This window comes from Pipistrellus hanaki (genome assembly GCF_964339955.1).
Source record: "Pipistrellus hanaki genome assembly, chromosome: 15".
In the NCBI taxonomy this organism is placed as follows: domain Eukaryota; kingdom Metazoa; phylum Chordata; class Mammalia; order Chiroptera; family Vespertilionidae; genus Pipistrellus; species Pipistrellus hanaki.
In genome coordinates this window covers 20,973,539-20,993,529 of record NC_140517.1, presented here as the reverse complement: position 1 = coordinate 20,993,529, position 19,991 = coordinate 20,973,539, and the positions used below count along the sequence as shown (strand labels likewise).

Below are 19,991 nucleotides of genomic sequence, written 5' to 3'. Positions count from 1 at the left end.
TTGTACCTTCAGTACACAAAATGACAGATCCGTGTCCGTCAGAAGGCTGATATAGCTTCCTAAAAGACTTAAGCATGGTACTCATAAGCCAAATGACTCCTTATTTGTCCTAATTATGTTTCCTTTTTTTTTTTAAATATATATTTTATTGTTTTTTTACAGAGAGGAAGGGAGAGGGATAGAGTTAGAAACGTTCATGAGAGAGAAACATTGACCAGCTCCCTCTTGCACACACCCCACTGCACACCCCGCACTGGGGATGTGCCCGCAACCAAGGTACATGCCCTTGACCGGAATCGAACCCGGGACACTTGAGTCTGCAGGCCGACGCTCTATCCACTGAGCCAAACAGGTTTCGGCTAATTATGTTTTCTTTATGGATTATAAATAGAGTTTAAGCCTCACTTTGATATCATGAGTTGAATGACAAAAAGTTTAAGCAATGGATAAGGTGGTTATATAATCTGGATGCTTAGTCTGCATCAGTGGTCGCCAACCTTTCAGATCTCAGACCAGCACTGGTCCTCGGACCACCGGTTGGTGACTGCTGGTCTACACAACACAAATCTAAACCCAAAGAACCAGTTTTCTATGTGGAAAACCATTTTGCTTGACTCTCTAAAATACATAATAAAAATGACTCTAAGAACATGTAAAGGACTTGCAGGGGAAAATATAGATGCAAGAAGGGGTAAAAGTGTAAAGGCACAGATAAAAGCATGAGGACTTACCAGTTAGTATTCATTAGAGCTAGGTATAATTTTTATCACATTATTATTACTCAAAACAATGCCCAGAAAAGTTCTACAATAAATTTAAATATTTAAATAATAAATTTATTAATTCTTGTTAGACTAGTGAATTTAACATAAAATGAAGTATTGAATTTTTAAATTTATTGTAGAACTTTTCTGAGGATTATTTTGAGTAATAATAATGTGATAAAAATAATACCTACCTCTTTCATCATTTGAAACCTTCCAAAAACCTCTCCAGAATTAGAGCATTTGCTGCTATGAATAGTGGCATCACAATCTTGTGTAAATAAACAAATAATTTAAAGCTGAAATGAGTAACCTATATTAAACTCAGAGCTCCAAGTTACAAGTGCTTTGTTTCCTTAGAAGCCAGAGAAAACACTTTTGATCTTCTGAAATGGAACTTTAATATCACTTTTGAAAAACTCACATAAGAACAGGGTTTAATCAAACACAACTGCAAATACTAGAAAAGAAGATAAGGAGGGGGGAGGAGAAAAAATTTTTCAACCATGAGACTGTAAGTCTTTCAGGATAGATTTCTTCTTTTTAAGCAGTTATAGATGCCTTACAGTAGGTGGATAAAAAACAAACAAGGCCCAGATCCATTAAAAGACAATCAGACCCCACTTATTTCCCATCACCGTAAGAGTACAGCAAGAGATAGGTATAGTCAATTTATTTTATTATTTTATTTTTTATTAAATTTATTGGGGTGACACTGAATAAGATCATATAGATTTTTAGTGTACGTTTCTATGATACATGATCTGTATATTGTGTTGTGTGTCCTTTATCCAGTCAAATGCAAGGGTCTCAAAACCTGGAGCTTCAACCTGAACCCTTGAGCACTAAGAAATTTAGTTACAATTGCTATTCAAAATCCTTTTGACAATCACCTTTGGGCTGGAACCACCATCTTCCAGTAATTCACCAAAATGACCAACACAAGGAGAAAGAGGAGAGGTACCGATTACATACATGTTCACTTAGGCCTTTTAAAAAACATGGAATTGTTCCTTTGACTACATGCATGAGAATCTAAAAGAAAGGTGATATTTGTAGACATCAAGGGAACTGACACTGTTCAAAAAGGAGTGCTCACAAATGTTCCCATGGAAAAATGGGAAGAGACCACAATGTCACCCGGCATGTGGTGGGCATTGTTGTAAACAAGTTAAGGGCAAGATTCTTATCTGGAGAATTAATGTACATATTGAGCATATGAAGCCCTCTAAGAGTTGAGATAATTTCCTGAAATGTGTGAAGGAAAAGATCAGAAAAAGAAGGAAGCCAAAGAGAAAGGTAACTGAGTTCATATGAAACGCCAGACTGCTCCACCCAGACAAGCACACTGGTTCTCCTTTCCACTGAGCTGAGCTGCTAGAACCCATTTCCTGTGAATTCATGGCATGATAAGCGTAAAAGACATAAATAAAAGCCTTCTGTACTGTTAAAAACAATTCCTATGACAATCATTCAGGAGCTGCTGTCTACACAGGTGACTATAAACTCAAAGCACACATGAAGAAAGAAGACTTGGGGACTACCAGCATGCTTTGCACACAGCGTACAATACCAATGGACTTTGTGCCCATCAATTACAGGGCAAATTTCAGGTACCCAAAGAAAGGTTGATAATTTCTATGTTACTATGAAACTTGGACTCTTAGAGAGATCATATTAGTCTCCTTAAATAGTTTCATCAGCATCATCTATGAGTAAAACTTTATTTTTAAATAGCAAAACAGGCTCATCAATAATTAGGCCCTGGAACACATCCAAATTAGCAGCATAAAATAAATGCTTGTTATAAAACAACTCTTCAGGGCTGGGTTTATATAGCAGAGTAACCCAACCAAGAAGGCCTGTATGACAGGGCAAAGGAAATGCTTTAATGTCAATGTATAACAAAACTTAAATATACATTATAACTAAACTTAAATGAACAGAAACAGACCCATCCACACAACATACACACAAAAACACAACAAAAATAGCCTAGAGCCACACAATTTAGACTTATAGGGGCTTTGCTATTCCTGTAGCCCAACCAACCTCACTCTGCATATGAGGAAACTAAGTCTCAGAAAAGTTGTCCAATATGACTTAGGCTGGATTCTAGGCCCAATGTCTCTACACCACCCTCATCAGAACAGCTCTCTATAAAAACCTTGAGGCGGGGGGGGGGGGGGGGGGGCCAGGAAGGAATTATCATTCTTGTTATTGGCTGACTCATCAAGGATCCCAAGATCTTGGGAGTAAAGGATATCTCTCCTCTCCTCTCCAGTAGTGAAAGCTAAACATTCCCCAGAAAAACTGAAATTCTCAAAAGTAAAAACAGGAATGGAACCTGCACAGAGCCACTATGTTACTGCAGAATCACAAAGCAATTCATTTTCAAATCCTTTTCACATACATTACTCCCCAAGAACCACAGCTCATGAGAGAAAGGAGTCTGGACTACAAATCAGATCTATGGGATTGTGCCAGAAGCAGAAGAGCCTCGGACATGAGCAAAGCAAACTTTGCAATATTCAGAAGAAAGGGAAATTTCCTGTAAGCCTCAGGGAGCCTTTCCCAGAAGGTCTCCGAGTTGCTGAGAATGGAAAGATTCTGTGGGTTGTTACGTCCATGAATCAACTTCGTCATTCTTAAAGGTCATCAGCTACGTTTAGATTTAGTTTTCCCATTAAATCAAAAAGGAAATGTCATTCAGAGATCAGAATGAGGAAAAGCTGGGAAGAAGGTATGTTGGGAAAACAGCATCTCACTTAACATGATGGACCACACAAGGTCCTGCCTGACAAGGTCCTGTAGCATCTGTATCCTAGGGCTGTATGACATATTCTACATAACCCTTTTCAGGTTATCATTTGGGTTCTGTTGCTAAAGTTGAGTTTTCTGGCTTTTTTCTTTTATACTGAAAAGCCTTTCTAGTGTGGTTTGAGTGTTAAGGCTATCAGGAGGAAAAACAAATGCTAAACCAAATTTAAAGCACAGGAGAAGATTAAACCAGTAAGTTTGGTTAAAAGACTTTTCTATAGTAAGTAGAAGTATGCACTGGCCCCGCTTGCTTTAATTCCTAGTTTACAAAGTTGGATTGGTCCTTTTGTTGAGCATATAGAAGCAATATACAACATTGTTTCCAAACCATATATTTTCATAAGCTTATGACAGTTATTAAAACTAGGCTAACTACAGACTTTAAACAAAACTCAGATTTTTATAAAACTTTGGAGACTAGCAAGCTTTTGAAAACCCAATCCATACATTAATGACATCACAGACCTAAATGCTTAAGGTTCAAAAGGGAAAGTAAGAAACATCAAATTCTGGAATATACAAATTCATTTTGTTTCAATATAATTCTTTAAAGTTCTGTTCAAACAAAACAGATCTATATATATAAAACCCTAATATGCAAATAGACCAAATGGCAGAACAACCAAACAACCGGTCACTATGACAGGCGCTGACCACCAAGGGGCACGTGCGGAACATGGCAGGTGTTGGCAGAAGGTGGCAGAGCGCCCAAACATGGTGGGCGTCGGCCATGGTGGGATGGTGGAACAGGTAAGCAGGGTGCCAGACCAAGGCTGGGTGAGCCTCCGGTGGTTACTGAAAATTCTTTGCTTCTGCAAGTCGCAGTCTCACCTGATGCTCACACCTGCTGCTGGTGCTGGCCTCACTCACACCTGCTGCCAGCACTGGCAGCTGCTGGCCCCAATCTCCCCTGAGGGCTTCTCCACCTCCTCCTGCTCCTAAGGGGCAATTGAGGCAGCAGCCACCATTGGCATCTGCTGACAGCACTGGCCCTGCTTGCATCCACTGCTGGCGCTGGCTCCAATCACTCCATGCTATCAGTGGTGCAAGCGGGGCCAGTGCCATCAGCACATGGGAGCAGCGGTGGGGACTGCTGTCAGACAGGGATCTGGAGGGAGGGGCCGGGTTGGGGTATGGCAGAGGGGCAACTTGGGGGCATGGAGGATGGGCCGAGACCCACCCTTGTGCCCACGGTAGCCTTGCTGCCCACAGTTCCTTTAGAAGTGCACAAATTTGTGCACTGGTCCCCTAATAAATTATAAAAGCCCAATATCATTAATATTGAAAAATTACTAAACACATTGTTCCTAAGCACAGCAGTCCTTGGTTTACATCAGACTCGATGTATGTCATTTCATGGTTACGTCGCCATCCCATATATATATATATATATATATATATATATATATATATATATATATATGTATTTTATTTTTTTTTTTAATATTTTTTATTGATTTCTTACAGAGAGGAAGGGAGCGAGATAGAGAGTTAGAAACCTCAATGTGTGAGAGAAACATCAATCAGCTGCCTCTTGCACCCCCCCACCCCCACCCCGGGATGTGCCCGAAACCAAGGTACATGCCATTGACCAGAATCGAACCTGGGACCTTTCAGTCCGCAAGCCGACGCTCTATCCACTGAGCCAGACCGGTTTCGGCTCCTATATATTTATTAAAAAAAAAAAAAAAGTAGTCATTTTGACGTATGTACATATGTGCTTTATGTTTTTTATTATTTATTTACTACAAGTAAAGGTCAGGAATTGTTCTTTCTTTTAAAATTATTTTTACTGTTTCACTTCATTACTGCTATGTATGTGCTCCATGTGATTGACATAGGTACTTATGTAGGTGGGTTCCGACTTACGGCGAAAATCGAGTTTTATCACACAGTAGGAATGGATCTCCGGTGTAACCCGAGGACCTACTGTAGTAATACAGATTAGTCAAATTACTTTTAAGTGGCCTTGAGATTAATAATTTTAAAAGAACCCCCAAGAACATTCTACCACTTCAATAGCCAAATAAACTTAGAGCAATTAGTCACTAAAACACACATACACACATTGACTGATTCATGTTTATCTGCAAAACCTCAAAAATACCCATCTGCCCTTCCTACAGCACACGATGGCTGAAAATGAAAATCAAGGTGCGCTCTTCTTCCCAAGAGCATGCCCACGCTGCCCCTCATCCTTTTCCCCCCCACAGGCATGCGTCTCCTAAACTCTTAAGACCCGATGATGGGCAGCAGCAATTTGTCCCAGACAAACTCTCTGAACCTCATCCCAAGGCCCCTTTTCTCTGACTTAATGAGCCAAAGCAGAGCAGCCTAGGCTCATTTCCTCAGTCCTTCCTTGTTTCATTGTTCCCAGCTTTCATAAATGACTCCTAAAATTCAGAAAAAGAAAAAGAAGCTGAAACCGGTTTGGTTCAGTGGGTAAAGCGTCAGCCTGCGGACTGAAAGGTCCCAGGTTCGATTCCGGTCAAGGGCATGTACCTTGGTTATGGGCACATCCCCAGTGGGGGGTGTGCAAGAGGCAGCTGATCGATAATTCTCTCTCATCGATGTTTCTAACTCTCTATCTCTTTTCCTTCCCCTCTGTAAAAAATCAATAAAATGTATTTAAAAAAAGAAAATCAAAATGAGACAGTATATGAAAGTACTTGATAAGCACTTGAAATCATAACATATGTCAGTAAGTAGTAGAGTATACACGAAGAATAATTAAATACAAGTAATGCTCTAAGTTGGTATAGTAAATGAGTAGGAGACATGGTGTCATTAGCCTGGCAGCTAATCTTAGTTCAACCATGAAGCACCAGTAACCTCATGGTAAGACAAGTCACTGATGCCCACTGAGCCCCATTTTCTTGTGGAAAGCAACAGAATTGAACTGAAGTCCTTTTTGGCTCGCTACTTTGATTAGTAACATTTCATACCTCAATTACTATGTTAAATAAACAGCATTTCACATAACTAAATATTCTCACTGTGTGCCACCACATCACAAGTGGATATCCCAGCTTTTGTAATTCAGCAGATATAGCAGAGACTACCACCTTTTATTTTTTATTTTTTTTAATATATTGTGTATTGATTTTTTTACAGAGAGGAAAGGAGAGAGATAGTTAGAAACATCGAGAGAGAATCATCGATCAGCTGCCTCTTGCACACCTCCTACTGGGGATGTGCTCGCAACCTACATGTCCTTGACCGGAATCGAACCCGGAACTTTTCAGTCGCAGGCTGACGCTCTATCCACTGAGCAAAACTGGTTTCGGCCTACCACCTTTTATAGACTTAAGTACAGACCGGTGACATATTCAACACATTATTACATATTCATTCACAGGATGGATCAAAGATTAAGAGATGAAGATAGATTTTATCCCTCACTTATCAGACCAATGAGCTGAAGTCAAGATCAAGCCGTCTACAACAATGCACAGCTGCGAAAGTAAAAGCTGGGGGGGAGGGTAGCTCCCATCCCTTCTCAGCCAGAGATAACTGAGCACCAGACGTGGAAATGTAACAGAGCCACCTTCCAATGTCCAACTGGCTGTGGCAGAAAAGCAGGCAGTCCCTCATTCGCCTTTGCTAAACCACTAGGCACTTGTTTTCTGGCTGCCAGAGACACGGTAATGAACAAAAGAAAAATGCCTGGCCTCACTGAGCTTACATTGTGGTTGGGCATGAGCAACAAGGCAAATGAGTAAAATATAGGTTATAGCACAGTGGTAAGTGCTATGGAGAAAAACATGAAAAGAGGGTAGAGAGCATGTGTTTGAGGATTTGCAAATTTTCTTTTAAGCTGGCTCGATGCCACATAAAGAACTACAACAATAATGCATCTAGAGTTGTTTTCTTAAGCATTTCCCCAGAACACTTTGGATACCGGGAAGACTCTGGCCACTGATTCCAATTTGAGATTGATTGCTCACACCTCTGAAATGCCAGCTATGAGTTGTCATATCAGCAATCTAAACACCCTACTAACAAAGACTCCCACCACAACCCCACCTTTAAAATCACAGAGTGAACCGAAACCGGTCTGGCTCAGTGGATAGAGCTTCGGCCTGCGGACTGAAGGGTCCTGGGTTCGATTCCGGCCAAGGGCATGTACCTTGGTTGCGGGCACATCCCCGGGGATGTGCAGGAGGCAGCTGATCGATGATTCTCATCGATGTTTCTCTCTATCCCTCTCTCTTCCTCTCTAAAAAACCAATAAAATATATTTTAAAAATAAATAAAATAAAATCACAGAGTAAAAATTTATTTACAAAAGAACCCTGAGAAATTACCAGAGCATTTGAACTGCTTGTGACTTGGAACAAATGTCTCCTTGTGTAAAGGTTCAAGTTTAATTTGGGTACCGAGTTCTGCTAAGGCAAAGCACTTAAGAATGCCGTTCGAATCATTTTGCTTATTCTGACTTGTCAATTCTAGTGAGTTCTCTACTATTAGTCTATCTTTAACCAGCTTACTGGGAAGTTTCTCCAGCTTTTTAGCAATTTTTTCCCTCTTTTATTAAAAGAGCAACCCAGTTTGCAAGAAAATTGCTGTAAGAAAGTTAACAGCCCCCCTTCCCTACAAGATCTGATACACTTGGTTAATCACTATCTCATCCACTTTTAACCAGGTTAATTGGAATGGCAAATCAGGTTAAGCTTTGTTTTCCTAAAGTTTTAAAATGTTTTCCGAATCGCTAACATTTCTCGGTCCTCTAGTTGTTACCTGCATCCTGAGAATTGCAGTAGTTTTAACATTCTCTCTATAGCTTACTTGGACGTGTGTGTCTATTAATGCACAGCCCTTCTCTTAAACGGAGTTCCCACAAGGAAGTGGAAAAGGCACAATGGACAGAGAACTTCAGGCTGGGCGGTCGGATCGCCAACCGGAGGAGACGATCCAGTACCAGAGGGTTTTCCCTGAGCCCACACCCGGCGTGGAGCTTGTTTGGCTTCTCGGCGGGAGCGGCGCTGCCAGCCACGGGCCCCGCCGGCTGCGCGGCGCTTGGGAGGCGAGCCGCCCGCAAACTTCAGCCGGGATCCGCGGGCTGGGCCCGGGGAGGGGCGGCTCTTCGCGGGCGCGGCCCCGCTCTGCTCGCCGGTCCGGGACCCGGGACAGTCCGGGACGGCGTCGGGGGGTGGCCTGCGGATTTCGGAGGCCCGGACGAGAGCGGGGCTGTGGGAATCCGAGGAGGGCCGACGGACTGCGGCCCGGTCCCGGGGTCGGTCATCGACAGGGGGGTGAAGGTCCCGTGGGGCCCAGGCTGAGGGTGGGCGAAGACCCCGGAGCTGTCCCGGGGGCCCAGCAGGGGAGTCTGCCGGGAGGGACCCAGGCGGCTGCGGGCGGGGGGGGGAAGAGGTGGGTGGACAGGGACTCGGGAGCCACGCCCGGCCGGCCCCGCCCCGCCCCCGGGGCTCCGGCAGCGCCGCCGCGCCCGGCCCCCTCCTCACCTGATGTACGGGCTGGCCGCCGCCAGGATGTTCTTCTGCACCGGGATCTCCTCCCCGTCGAGGACCAGGTGCGCGTCGCAGAAGCGGGACTCCTCGCGGAAAGAGCTGAGGGCTCGCAGCAGGCGCGCGGCGTGCTGAGGGTCGCACACGGCGCTCCCCTCGGCCATCGCGGCGCCCGCCGGTCAGCCTGCCAGTCCTGTTCCCCGGACGCCGCCTCGCCGGACCCCTGGGGCTGTCCGCGTCCGGCGCGCTCCCGTCTACACAGCCCGCGCGCGCGCGCCCGTCCGGCCCGGCTATCCGACTATCCGTGATCCGTGAACTAGCGAGAGCCCTCGGACCGCGCCTGCGCCATCCTCGGAGCGAGCGGCCGGTACCTTTAAGGACCTGCTGCGTTACGTCATTTCTCCGCGACGCCCCCACGCTCTTGCTCCCTCTCTCCCGCCCGCCATCGCTGGAGGCAGTCAATCAGAAGCGTCGTTCCCCTGTAGGGCCCTCGGGTTGCCGCCCCCGCGCTGTCAGAGCCTGTCCACTACCCGGAGGGATCTCTGCGGCGCAGGAAGGTTGTGCGGCTGGCCGGGGCTCGGTGGTCGAGCCGGCGGCCTCTGGACCTCCGAGTCTCGGCTCTTCCACTCTAGCTGTGTGACCGTGGGCACGGTGCCCATTCCTCACCGCTCCATCTGCAACCGGAAGATGATGACTTCTTAGTGTTGTGGACTAGCATGTGAGCAAGGACGCAGTAGGTGTAGTTTTTATTATGTTTGAGAGAAAAGCCGCTTCTCAAGTAAGAGCAGAGACGCGAGAAAACAGGCTCTGAAAAGAGCGTTTTGGTTGCGGCCTAGGGAGGGGATGTAGCTGATGAAGCTGGAGAAGTAAGCGGCAGGTCTTACATTCTGCAGGGCCTCCTTGGCTGTGGGAAGGAAGGTAGTTGGTCTTGGTTCCTGGAAGTGTTAGGAGACATGAAAGGCTTTGAGTGGATTGTAGTTGCTTTTTTTTTTTTTTTTTTTTTTTTTTATAAAGATCACTCAGCCGCTGCATGGAGAATGTGTGTGTGTGTGTGTGTGTGTGTTCCAGAGACAGAATGATGCTTATATATCGCAGTACTTGAGGGAAGAGAATGGTGGCCTAGATGGAAGGCTGATGATGGCTGTTGACGATAGTGGATGACTTTAGAAGAGTAGATAGAATTGTGAGGGAAGTGGAGTCCAGGATAATGTTCTGGGTTGAGTACCTGCAGGGATGTGGGGATCTTTGAGAGCGAGCGAGAGCGAGAGAGAGAGAACGAGAACGCTGAAGGGGTGGGAAGCGAGAGAGGCCAGACATTCGTTTATGACAGGAAGCAACTCTGGATCAGCTTGACGTTTAAGGCAAGCCCCATATTGTCTGAGGTTTGCCCTTAGGCTGCTAAGGGCACGTGGGAATGTAGAATGTAGTCACCATTTCGTACCAACAGGTGCTCAATAAGCTTTAAAGAAATAGCAATTTTATGAGGACCAAGGACCAGACGAATGTGATCCTCAATCCAGATAAGGCGAGATGTGGTTCCCACGGGATCAACTCAGTCTTTTCTTTCAGCCAAAGGCTCCAATGAAGTATTGGGTCTTTATCCTGAGTCAGCCAAGGCTTTGCAGTTGCTGCTAGGAATTTACAGTCCCTTCTTCAAACACAGCTCAGTATTTATGGGTGAAATGACAAAAAATGTTTAGCGTTCACTTCAAAACAAAAGGAAGGGATGGAGGGAAGCAGGTGGGGGTGTAGTGAATCAAAAGTGGCGATTGGTTGTTAAAGCCGGGTTATGGTATACATGGAAATTTGTTGTACTAGTCTCTGTACGTTTGAGTTTGTTGTAAAATGTCATAAGCAATAAAAAACAAGATGAGCAACTTTCTTCACCGTGATACTTGCCCAGTATTCCAGAAAGCAAACAACACTGTTCTCCAAGTTGTTGCTGTGTTTTGAACATTGCTTTGGCAGGAAACTTATTGTAATGAGTTTATTCATGTCACCTGCTACCTTGTATATTTTAGGGTGTCTCTGTTTCCAAGTGCCAAGTACAGTGCCTAGTAGTGCTCAGTGAATGTTGGATGGAGGGATTAATATTTTTTAATTGATCTTAGTGAGGAAGTGAGGGGAGAGAGAGAGAGAGAGAGAGAGAGAGAGAGAGAGAGAGAGAGAGAGAGAGAGAGAGAAAGAGAGAAAGAAGATATTAATATGAAAGAGACATCATCAGTAGGTTGCCTCCTATATGTGCCCTGACCTGGAATTGAATCCACGACCTCAAGACCTGGTGCACGAGACAACGCTCCAACCAAACTGAGCCACACTGGCTGAATCTAAAAAACTGTGAATACCAGGCACTCAATAAATGTTTTCTGAATCATGTTCTATATTTTTAGTTTATTTGTGTTTGTCATTTTTTTCTCAGCTGGGTTGTTTTTAAGGTCAAAATGATACTGAGGACAGAGAGAGTTCTCTATAACATGTAGACATTTGATGAATTCTTATTGATTCATTGCTTGGAAAGCTGGTCTACTCTTCAGATGCCAGAGGTTCCAAAACAAAACAAATAACTCAAATAACAGAATCACCCTCAGGTAACCAGTTATCCGGAATGGGAGTGTTGTCTTAATTGAAGAGGTGAGTGGGAATTAGTCAGGCAGGTCCTTCCTGGTAAGGATGAACCTTCTCTGATGTTTTGACAGAAGGAAGGAATGAGAGGGCCTGTTTAAGGATTGTAGACCGACCAGCATCACTCTGGTACAAGGTAGTTGGTGGCTTGAGAGGGTTACCCATGCAACAGGCAGCTAATGAGCAGAAGAACTTGTATATGCTTTCAGTACCACCCTCACTGCAGTATTCCCCACCAACCCAGCTGCCTGATAACTCACATTCATTCTTCAAAGTCCAGCTCAAAATGGCCTTCAGGGAACCTCCAACCAGCTTCTCATGGCAGAGTCTCCATGCTAGGCCACGTTCATGTGTTCCGTGCTGCACTGACTTCACTGCACTGTAATTAACTGGTTTGTAAGTTGGTTTGTGTGCTTCTCCAGAGTGCTTAGTAGATGCCCCCTAATTCTTTTAGGTAATTAGTTAGAGGTAGCAAGTTGAGTAATTGAGCGGGAGAGGCAGGATATAACACAATAGGGGCAGGTGGGATTGCAGGGAGTTGAAGCACACCCGCCTCAAGTGGGAGGATGCTCCTCAGCTGATTGCACATGCCCAGTGGTGCCAAATCCAGCAACTTTTTAGAGATCTGAACACTCACATTCACATATTGAATGTCCCCGTTTTTTCAACATTAGCCACTAATGCAATTTGGGAAATAAAGATGCAGCATATGTCTGCAGACAGGATCGGGTTTTAATTCACTCCCAGAGGTAATCAGAAACCCATCTTGGTTTACTGAGAAGGGAATTAACAATCAAAGAGATGCTAAGCTCTCAATAGAAATTGCTGAGTCGAACTCAGGTGCCCCAAGAAAACTCATCCCAGTGCCGTAGGAAAGGAAGAAGGATTTTGCAGAGAGGGGCACAACCTACCCTTCCATCTGCTATAGGAGCCACTCCTGGTTGGGCAAGGTTTTGCAGCCTTTCTTGATATTGCTCAAACTGAACTGGCTTTGATATTGTGTATGGCCATCAGAAAGGTGTATTTGGTGTTATTGTCTCTCAACATTCCATAGATGTAAGACACCAGCTATTGTGAAACATATAATCTAAGAGATCCGATATCATCCCAGCAGTTTCAGTCTCTGGTGACTATAACTGTCCCCTTCTGGTTTAGAGGCTACACAACCCTCAGAAATAGGACTTGTTTTATTTTAGGTCCAAAGGATGTTCACAAGATATTAACAGGAGTCATTCAACAGATATTAAGCACCTACTGGTACATGTTGCAGATACAATGATGGTGAAAACATAGTTACCTCAGTGGTATCATTGTAGAGGTTTTTTACTCTGTGCTTTTCTGATCATGTATCATTTTTTACAATCAGGAAAAAAAAATAAAACAATTTCACTTGCAAAAAGAAAAGAGAACAGTTTTGCTTTGCTTTGAAAAAATGATCCCCCAAAGAAGAAAAGAATCACCCTGGGGTTTGGGGTTTTATTTTTTAATAAATGTTATAGGAATGGGAATCCAGTAAAAGGGAAAAAATGAATAGTTTGAAAGCTCTTTACAAGTCATCAAATCCAATGGATTCATTGTATTGAAGAGAAAACTTAAGATGAGCAAACAGCTTGTTCAAGGTCATACATGTGACCTCATCGGGCGGAACAGACAGGCCTTGAGCTTCTGCCTTCCAGCCCTGTAAGCTTTTCCATTACACCAAGTTCACTCTTGGTAAACATTAATTTGGTTGAGACAGTCTCTTCTGATTCATTTTAAGGCGGTCTTCATATATTTTATTGGGGTAAATCTGCCATTTATCCAAATCTATATATAGCCCATTTCTTTCCGAAAATCTAAGCTCTTCCAAATTGCTGAGTCAGAGAACATCTCAGTATTTATAACTCTTTAGTTGCTTCTTATATTTATACAATATTCAGAGAAGTGTCTCAGAAACCAGTGAACTAATTAAGTTGTAATGAAGGTAGTGACTATGTCTGTCTGAAGTTGATGCTATACTCCTTAGCACCCAGCACAGTGCCTGACACATAGTTAGGTGCTCTGTAAATACTTGCCAAATGAATAAATGCTAATGGGTAGGAGAACTGAGGTTTTTTCTCTCCATAGGGAGGAAGAGAGCAGAGGAGTGGGGAAGAAGGAAGAGAGGGAGGTGAGGGAGAAAGAAGAAGCTTACTGGACCTTTTCATCCCTTGCTGTCTAACCTGACATTGCAAACTTAGAGGAAGATGAATTATCAACAATGATTCAAAGGACCTGAAGGGAAACTTCTTCCAAACCTTAAAAGATTACAGTATAATAGCTCTGGGCATAGGTTGTCCCAATAATGTCTTCCAAAGTAAGACCAGTGCAAGAAACTTCATTTCACTACCTAAAGGTACACCACTTTGCACTTGTACTCTGTAAATTTGATTTGGGTGTTGGATATACCCCAAAGCATGTAAAAGATAGTGAATTTTTGTCCTCCCCCTAAAATTCTAGCCGATACATTTAGATCTGTTTAAACATCTGTGAAGTCATTTGAGTTTCTTTAATTCATTGGTTTTCCTCACTGCCTCCCCCCCCCCCCCCTTCTTCTATCCTTGGAGACTCTGCTTAAGTTACTCCCCTTCTTCAGTCTCTCCCTCTGTACCACTGGGTTAATCATAATAACTTCTAGAGAGTGGTTGTGAGGATTAAATGAGAGGATAGGAGTAGTGCTAACAATAGGGTCTGGCATATAGTAGGTGCTCAATAAATGCTAAGTGTTGTTATGTTTATTATCAATCATCATCCTGGTTTTTAATGGCATTCTTGCCCAGCTTCTAGTTTCCTTTCAAGTAAAAAAAAATTTAGTCTCTTCACCTCTACAGTCAGGGCCCCATCAGGTCTGAGTTTACAAGCTCACTTCTTGTTTCTCCCTGACATTAATGCTAGGCTTTAGGTGAACTTAATTTATTTTCTAATTCCAACTGACATTTAAATTTCCTACTCCAGTCCTTTAAACACCTCATTAGACTCCTTTCACGCTCCAGCCTTTAATTTTATTTTTTAACATTTAAATTCATGTGATATTTTCTGAAATATGTTAGACCTCTTTAGCAAGCAAGCTTTGAAACTAATTAATTTTAACATTTTTAATTTAAAAAAAAAATGATTTAACAGAGATGAATGTTGGAAAGAAAGAAACATGCATGTGAAACATTGGTCGGTTGCCTCCCGTCAGCACCCCAACTGGGGACCAAACCCAAAACCTGGGCATATGCCCTGACTGGGAATCAAACTGGCAACCTTTTGGTGCATGGGACAATGCTCAACCAAATTGCCACACTGGCCAGGGCCATTTTTTTTTAATCTTTAAAAAAATATATTTATTGAGATATATCATGCAGTAAATTGTTCCTTATGGATACACCTGTGAAATCACCAGGTGATTCACAGATCAAGATAAAAAAAAAAAACATTTCCAGTAACCGGGAAGGTTCCCTCAGGTCTATTTCCAGTCAATACCTCCCAAAGGAAGCCACTGCTCTGACAATATTGCTATTGATTAGTTTTTATTATTCTTTTAGCTTTTCTCACTCAATACAGTGTCTTTGAAATTCTTCCACTTTGCTGCTTATGCATTTAGCTTTTCTCAACTCAATATAGCGTCTTTGAAACTCTTCCATGTTATTATTGGGACTATACCATTGTGCAAATATGCCACAATTTATCCATTTTTTGTTGATGGGAATTTCGACTGTTTCCAGATTGGTGCTGTTATAATAAAGCTGTACGAACATCCTTAAACAAGTCATCAGGTGGATGTATGCGCTCTTTTTCTCTTGTAGCTGTGCCCCGGTTCAGTTGCTGGGTCATAGGGTGAACATATGTTCAGCTTTAGCAAATCCTGCCAAACAGTTTTCCGGAGTGACTGTATCAAATTATACTCCCACCAGTCACATGTGAGAGGTCCAGTTGCTCCACATCCTTCAGTAATTGGTGGTGTCAGTCTTTTAATTACCATTCTGGTGTGTGTGAAGTGATATCTTGTTTTAATTTTAATCTCCCTGAGAATAATGATGTTGAGCACCACTTTATATGCTTTTTGACCACTTGGATAACTTTTTTTAAAGTATTTGTTCAAGTTTTGCATCATTTTAAAAAATTGAATTTTAATTTGATTTTTTAGTAGGAGTTCTTTATTGTATATATGGAAACAAATTTCTCCTCCAATTCTGTGACTTGCCTTTTCACTCTTCTAATAATGTCTTTGATTATTATTATTTTTTTTCTTTTTTAAAAACAATTATTGAATTTATTGGGGTGACATTGGTTAATAAAATTATATAGGTTTTAGTTGTACAATTCTATAACACATAATCTGTATTTTGTGTTGTGTGTTCATCACCCAGGTCAAGTCTCCTTCCATTGCCATTTATCTCCTTTTCCCTCTTCCACTCCCCCATCCCCTTTTCCTCTAGTAATCACCATACTGTTGTCTGTGTTACTGAATTTTATTTTTTGCTTAATCCCTTTACCTTTTTCTGCCAACCTTCTAACCACATTTCCCTTTGACAGCTGTCAGTCTGTTCTCTGTATCTATGAGTCTGTTTCTATTTTGTTTATTAGTTTATTTTGTTCATTAGATTTCACATATAAGTGAAGTGATATGGTATTTGTTTTTCTCTGACTGGCTTATTTCACTTTGCATACTACTGTCCAGGTCCATCCATGCTGTCTTATTCTTATGGCTGAGAAGTATTCCACTGTGTAAATGTACCACAGCTTTTTTATCCACTATTTACAGATGGGCACTTGGGCTGCTTCCAAACCTTGGCTATTGTAAATAACGCTCCAATGAATATAGGGATGCAGATATTCCTTCAAATTAATTTTAATGAAGTTTGACTTATCAACCTTTTTTTTAAAATATGTTTTCTTGATTTTAGAGAGAGCAGGGAAAGGAGAGAGAGAAAAACAAAGGTGTTGTTGGAGCAGCGAGCCTCCTTCATGTCCCTACTGGGGATCGAGCCTGCAACCCGGACATGCGCTCTGATAGGGAATCAAAGTAGTGGCCTTTTGGTGGATGGGACTAAGCTCAACCAACTGTGCCACACTGGCCAGGGCTCAACCTTCTCTTCTATGGTGAGTTCTGTTTGGAAATCTTTGCAATCATGATACTATCCTCCTACGCTTTCTTCTAGGAGGTTTTCTTTTCTCTTTCCCATTTAGGTCTATGCTCCACCTCAAATGCATGCTTTTCTTAAAAAACAACAACACACACACACACACATAAAATTCAGTTTTTCAGAGACTCATTCATTTATTCGTTCATTTTTTTAATCACTTATGCATTTAACAGAATGTCTAATCACCTATCATATCAGGCACTTGTGGGAGAACAAAAGTAATTAGAGTCGACATTTAAGGCACTTACTGGCCAGCAGGGGAAAGGGTGAGACTTGCACATAAACAACATTTAGAAAGTAGTAATTTAGTTGGAAAGTAGGAGATGGCCTAATTATTCAAATATGCTTCCCAGAGTCATTTTCTCTTTGAACACAGGCAGAGAGATTACATTTCCTACATGCCAGTGATCCTGTCTTTCTCGTCCTTCATTGGCCCCCACGTCCTCCAGGTAAAAGTCCTAGTCCCTGTGCTTGGTACATGAGATGTCCCACCATCTGGCCCCTCCTCACTCCCCGTCCTCATCTTCTAGACCCCTCCATCCTCCATCCCACAGCCCCTGCACAGACACCTGAACGCCTGGGCAGAGCGAGCTGTTCATCCTGCCCTCTTTGTCTCTGCTTTTCCCTCCGCCTGGATTCCTCCCATGACACTGATGTCTGAAAGTCTGCTCACCGCTCCAGCACCACCACTGTGAAGCTCTCCTAGCTCCTTTCTACTCTGGAGCCAGACTGCTTCTGTCACTTTCCAGCTCTGTGACCCTGGTCGTGTTATCTAAACGGTCAAGCAAGTCTCAGGTTCCAGGGGCAATAATTATGGATCCTGGTATGGATGATTTTGCATAGAATAAATGAGATTATCCAGGCGCAATTGTTCAACACAATGTCAGGCACATAGCAAGGGCTCAGTAATTGTTTGCTTAAAAAAACAATAAAAAATAGTTATAACCGTCATACAAATGACATTTATCAGCTAAATTATAGATCACTTCCTTAATTTTTTTACAGTTGCCACTGGGACTAGTACCCAACTATGGAGGTCCTAGTGTAGTTATCTGTGCAGGGAGCTTTATGTCCATTACCCCAATGAATTTTTACAGCAACTTACAAGGTAAGGACTAGGATCTCCAGGCTCTGGTTTCAAAAACCAAGGCTCGGTCAGCTGAAACTCTGTCCCATGTCCTTCAGCTGATTCGTTGAGGAACCAGGATTTTGACTCCCTGCTTCATTGAAAAGTTTGTGAGCTACTAATTACATATTTCATCACATCACAGTGAGCTTGTATTTGATGACTAGAATGGAGTCCAATAAACCCAGAAGCTACCTAACTTTGGTAAAAGGAGCACCGGCTTATCTGCACTGCTAAAGACTCGAACGTGACCATCAAAGGCCAAGCAACCAGAGGCTGAGACCCTCCCGGCAAACAGATAGCATCAAGGTGCTCTCCACTTTTCCCTCTTGGGAAATGGCGGTTTCATCATCAATAATTTATACTTTGTGACTTCAAGGTGTGCTCTTTAATTGACACAATGCTACCTTTCCAGAGGAACAGGTTGTCACTTTTCACAAAATTTGCCCTATTTAATGAAACTTTGTTGTCTAATTACAGGCCATTTCTTCTATTGCTGTGTCACAGTCCCAACCAGGAGTCGTAGGAAGATTGTTTTCAAACAGATTCTGGAACCTTGACCTCTCCAGCCCAATTGTAAATGTCTTGAGAGCTAGGTCCACATCTTGTCTGTATCTCCCAGGCCACCTGACTTGGTTAGGCAGGAATTCAATAATTGTCTGTTTACTTGTTTCATGCTGGGTACTGGGCTAGGCCTTGGGAGGGAGTAAGGAGGAAGCAGATTCAGATCTTGCCCTCCAAGAGCTTCTAGTCCAACCCAGAAGATAAGACTCAAACATAAGCAACAAACATTTGATATGGGAAATGGGGGTGTGTGGTGAGGATTGTAGCAGAGAGCTACATTGGGGTACATCCCCATCTCAAAGCATCACTTGTACGTCAAGATTGCTGGGGGATGCCTGGCTGGCATGGCTCAGTGGTTGAGCATCGACCTATAAACCAGGAAGTCACAGTTAGTTTCTCAGTCAGGGCACATGCCCAGGTTGTGAGCTCCATCTCCTATGTGGAGCGTGCAGAAAGCAGCCAATCAATGATTCTCATCATTGATACTTCTATCTCTCCTCCTTTCCTCTCTGAAGTCAATAAAAAAAAAAAAAAAAAAAAAGATTGCTGAGGAATTTATTGCAAGTGTGGGCATGTTACAATTCCATAACATAATAGTTGTTATATGCATGCATTTTAGGTAAAACAAAGTTCAAGGTACTATATTTGGTAGATCCCTCTCCCCCCCCCCCCCCCCCCTTCGCCTTCCTCCTAGGCTAGGTGGCTCTCTCTCTTCTGTCTTTAGGAATGTTTTGGAGGGTGATGATAAGCATGACTATTGGAAATCAGTCAGAATTAGGTTTTCAATCACTTTCCAGTTATGTGAATTTGAACAAGTGGCCTGAGATCTCTGAACATGAGTTTACTAGTATTTGTGATTTTATGAGGTTTATGAGAAGCACTGTTTTACATAAAGCTTTTGTCATATACAGAGTGGCTTTTATGCATGATGTGAAGAAATGAATGTTCATGGGACGAATAGATGGATGGATGGACAGATGGATGGAGTAGAGATCAAGCCAGTCTGTTGCCACAAAAAAAAAAAAAAAAAAAAAAAAGACAAAACAAAAAACACACATATTCCCTTGGTCATTAATACTTGGCAATTCTATGTCATTTTGTACCCTTGAAGCACTTTCGTATTCACACAAAAATCAAAGAAAATAGAACCATCTCAAATTTGCCTCTGAGGAAAAAACTGAGGCCTCAAGAAATGCTCCAGAACCTTGCCAAAACTGAGATTGGTCAACTTGAAACTGCACCTGGTTCAGCATCTTTAACACAATAACTTGGGGACTTGTTAGGGGGTGAGGATGAGAGGAAGGGGACATACCTTTCAAATTACTGCCTTTCCTATCTGAGCTGTGTGCAGCCTGCTAATTGAGCTACATGTCATGGGTCATAAAAATTCCAGAATCCACACAGCTGGGGCAGGGCAGAAGTTCTTTACTTTCCCTGTTGGGAAACCGATACAAGCTGTGGACTCAACTCTCCTAAC

General features: G+C 42.7%; 1 protein-coding gene and 2 long non-coding RNA genes across 3 annotated transcripts in view; 2 read left to right on the top strand and 1 right to left on the bottom strand.

The window, feature by feature from the left end:
* The window catches only part of GAN (gigaxonin), a gene marked incomplete at its 5' end in the record, with an annotated part of 62,578 nt that extends 53,362 nt beyond the window's left edge, over positions 1-9,216 (bottom strand). Inside the window, one exon of the mRNA XM_084905568.1 lies at positions 9,050-9,216. Coding sequence (XP_084761694.1) covers positions 9,050-9,216 — 167 coding nt within the window. The remainder of the gene's footprint in view (positions 1-9,049) is intronic.
* A 474-nt stretch (positions 9,217-9,690) lies between these two features.
* On the top strand, positions 9,691-16,769 carry LOC311633244. The gene is made up of 3 exons (XR_014796917.1): positions 9,691-9,785; positions 13,781-14,048; positions 16,585-16,769. It is a non-coding gene; the product is annotated as an uncharacterized lncRNA (long non-coding RNA).
* Positions 16,770-16,807: 38 nt separating this feature from the next.
* LOC311633245 lies at positions 16,808-19,569 on the top strand. Its single transcript, XR_014796918.1, has 2 exons — positions 16,808-17,273; positions 17,355-19,569. It is a non-coding gene; the product is annotated as an uncharacterized lncRNA (long non-coding RNA).
* The last annotated feature ends 422 nt before the right edge of the window (positions 19,570-19,991 follow it).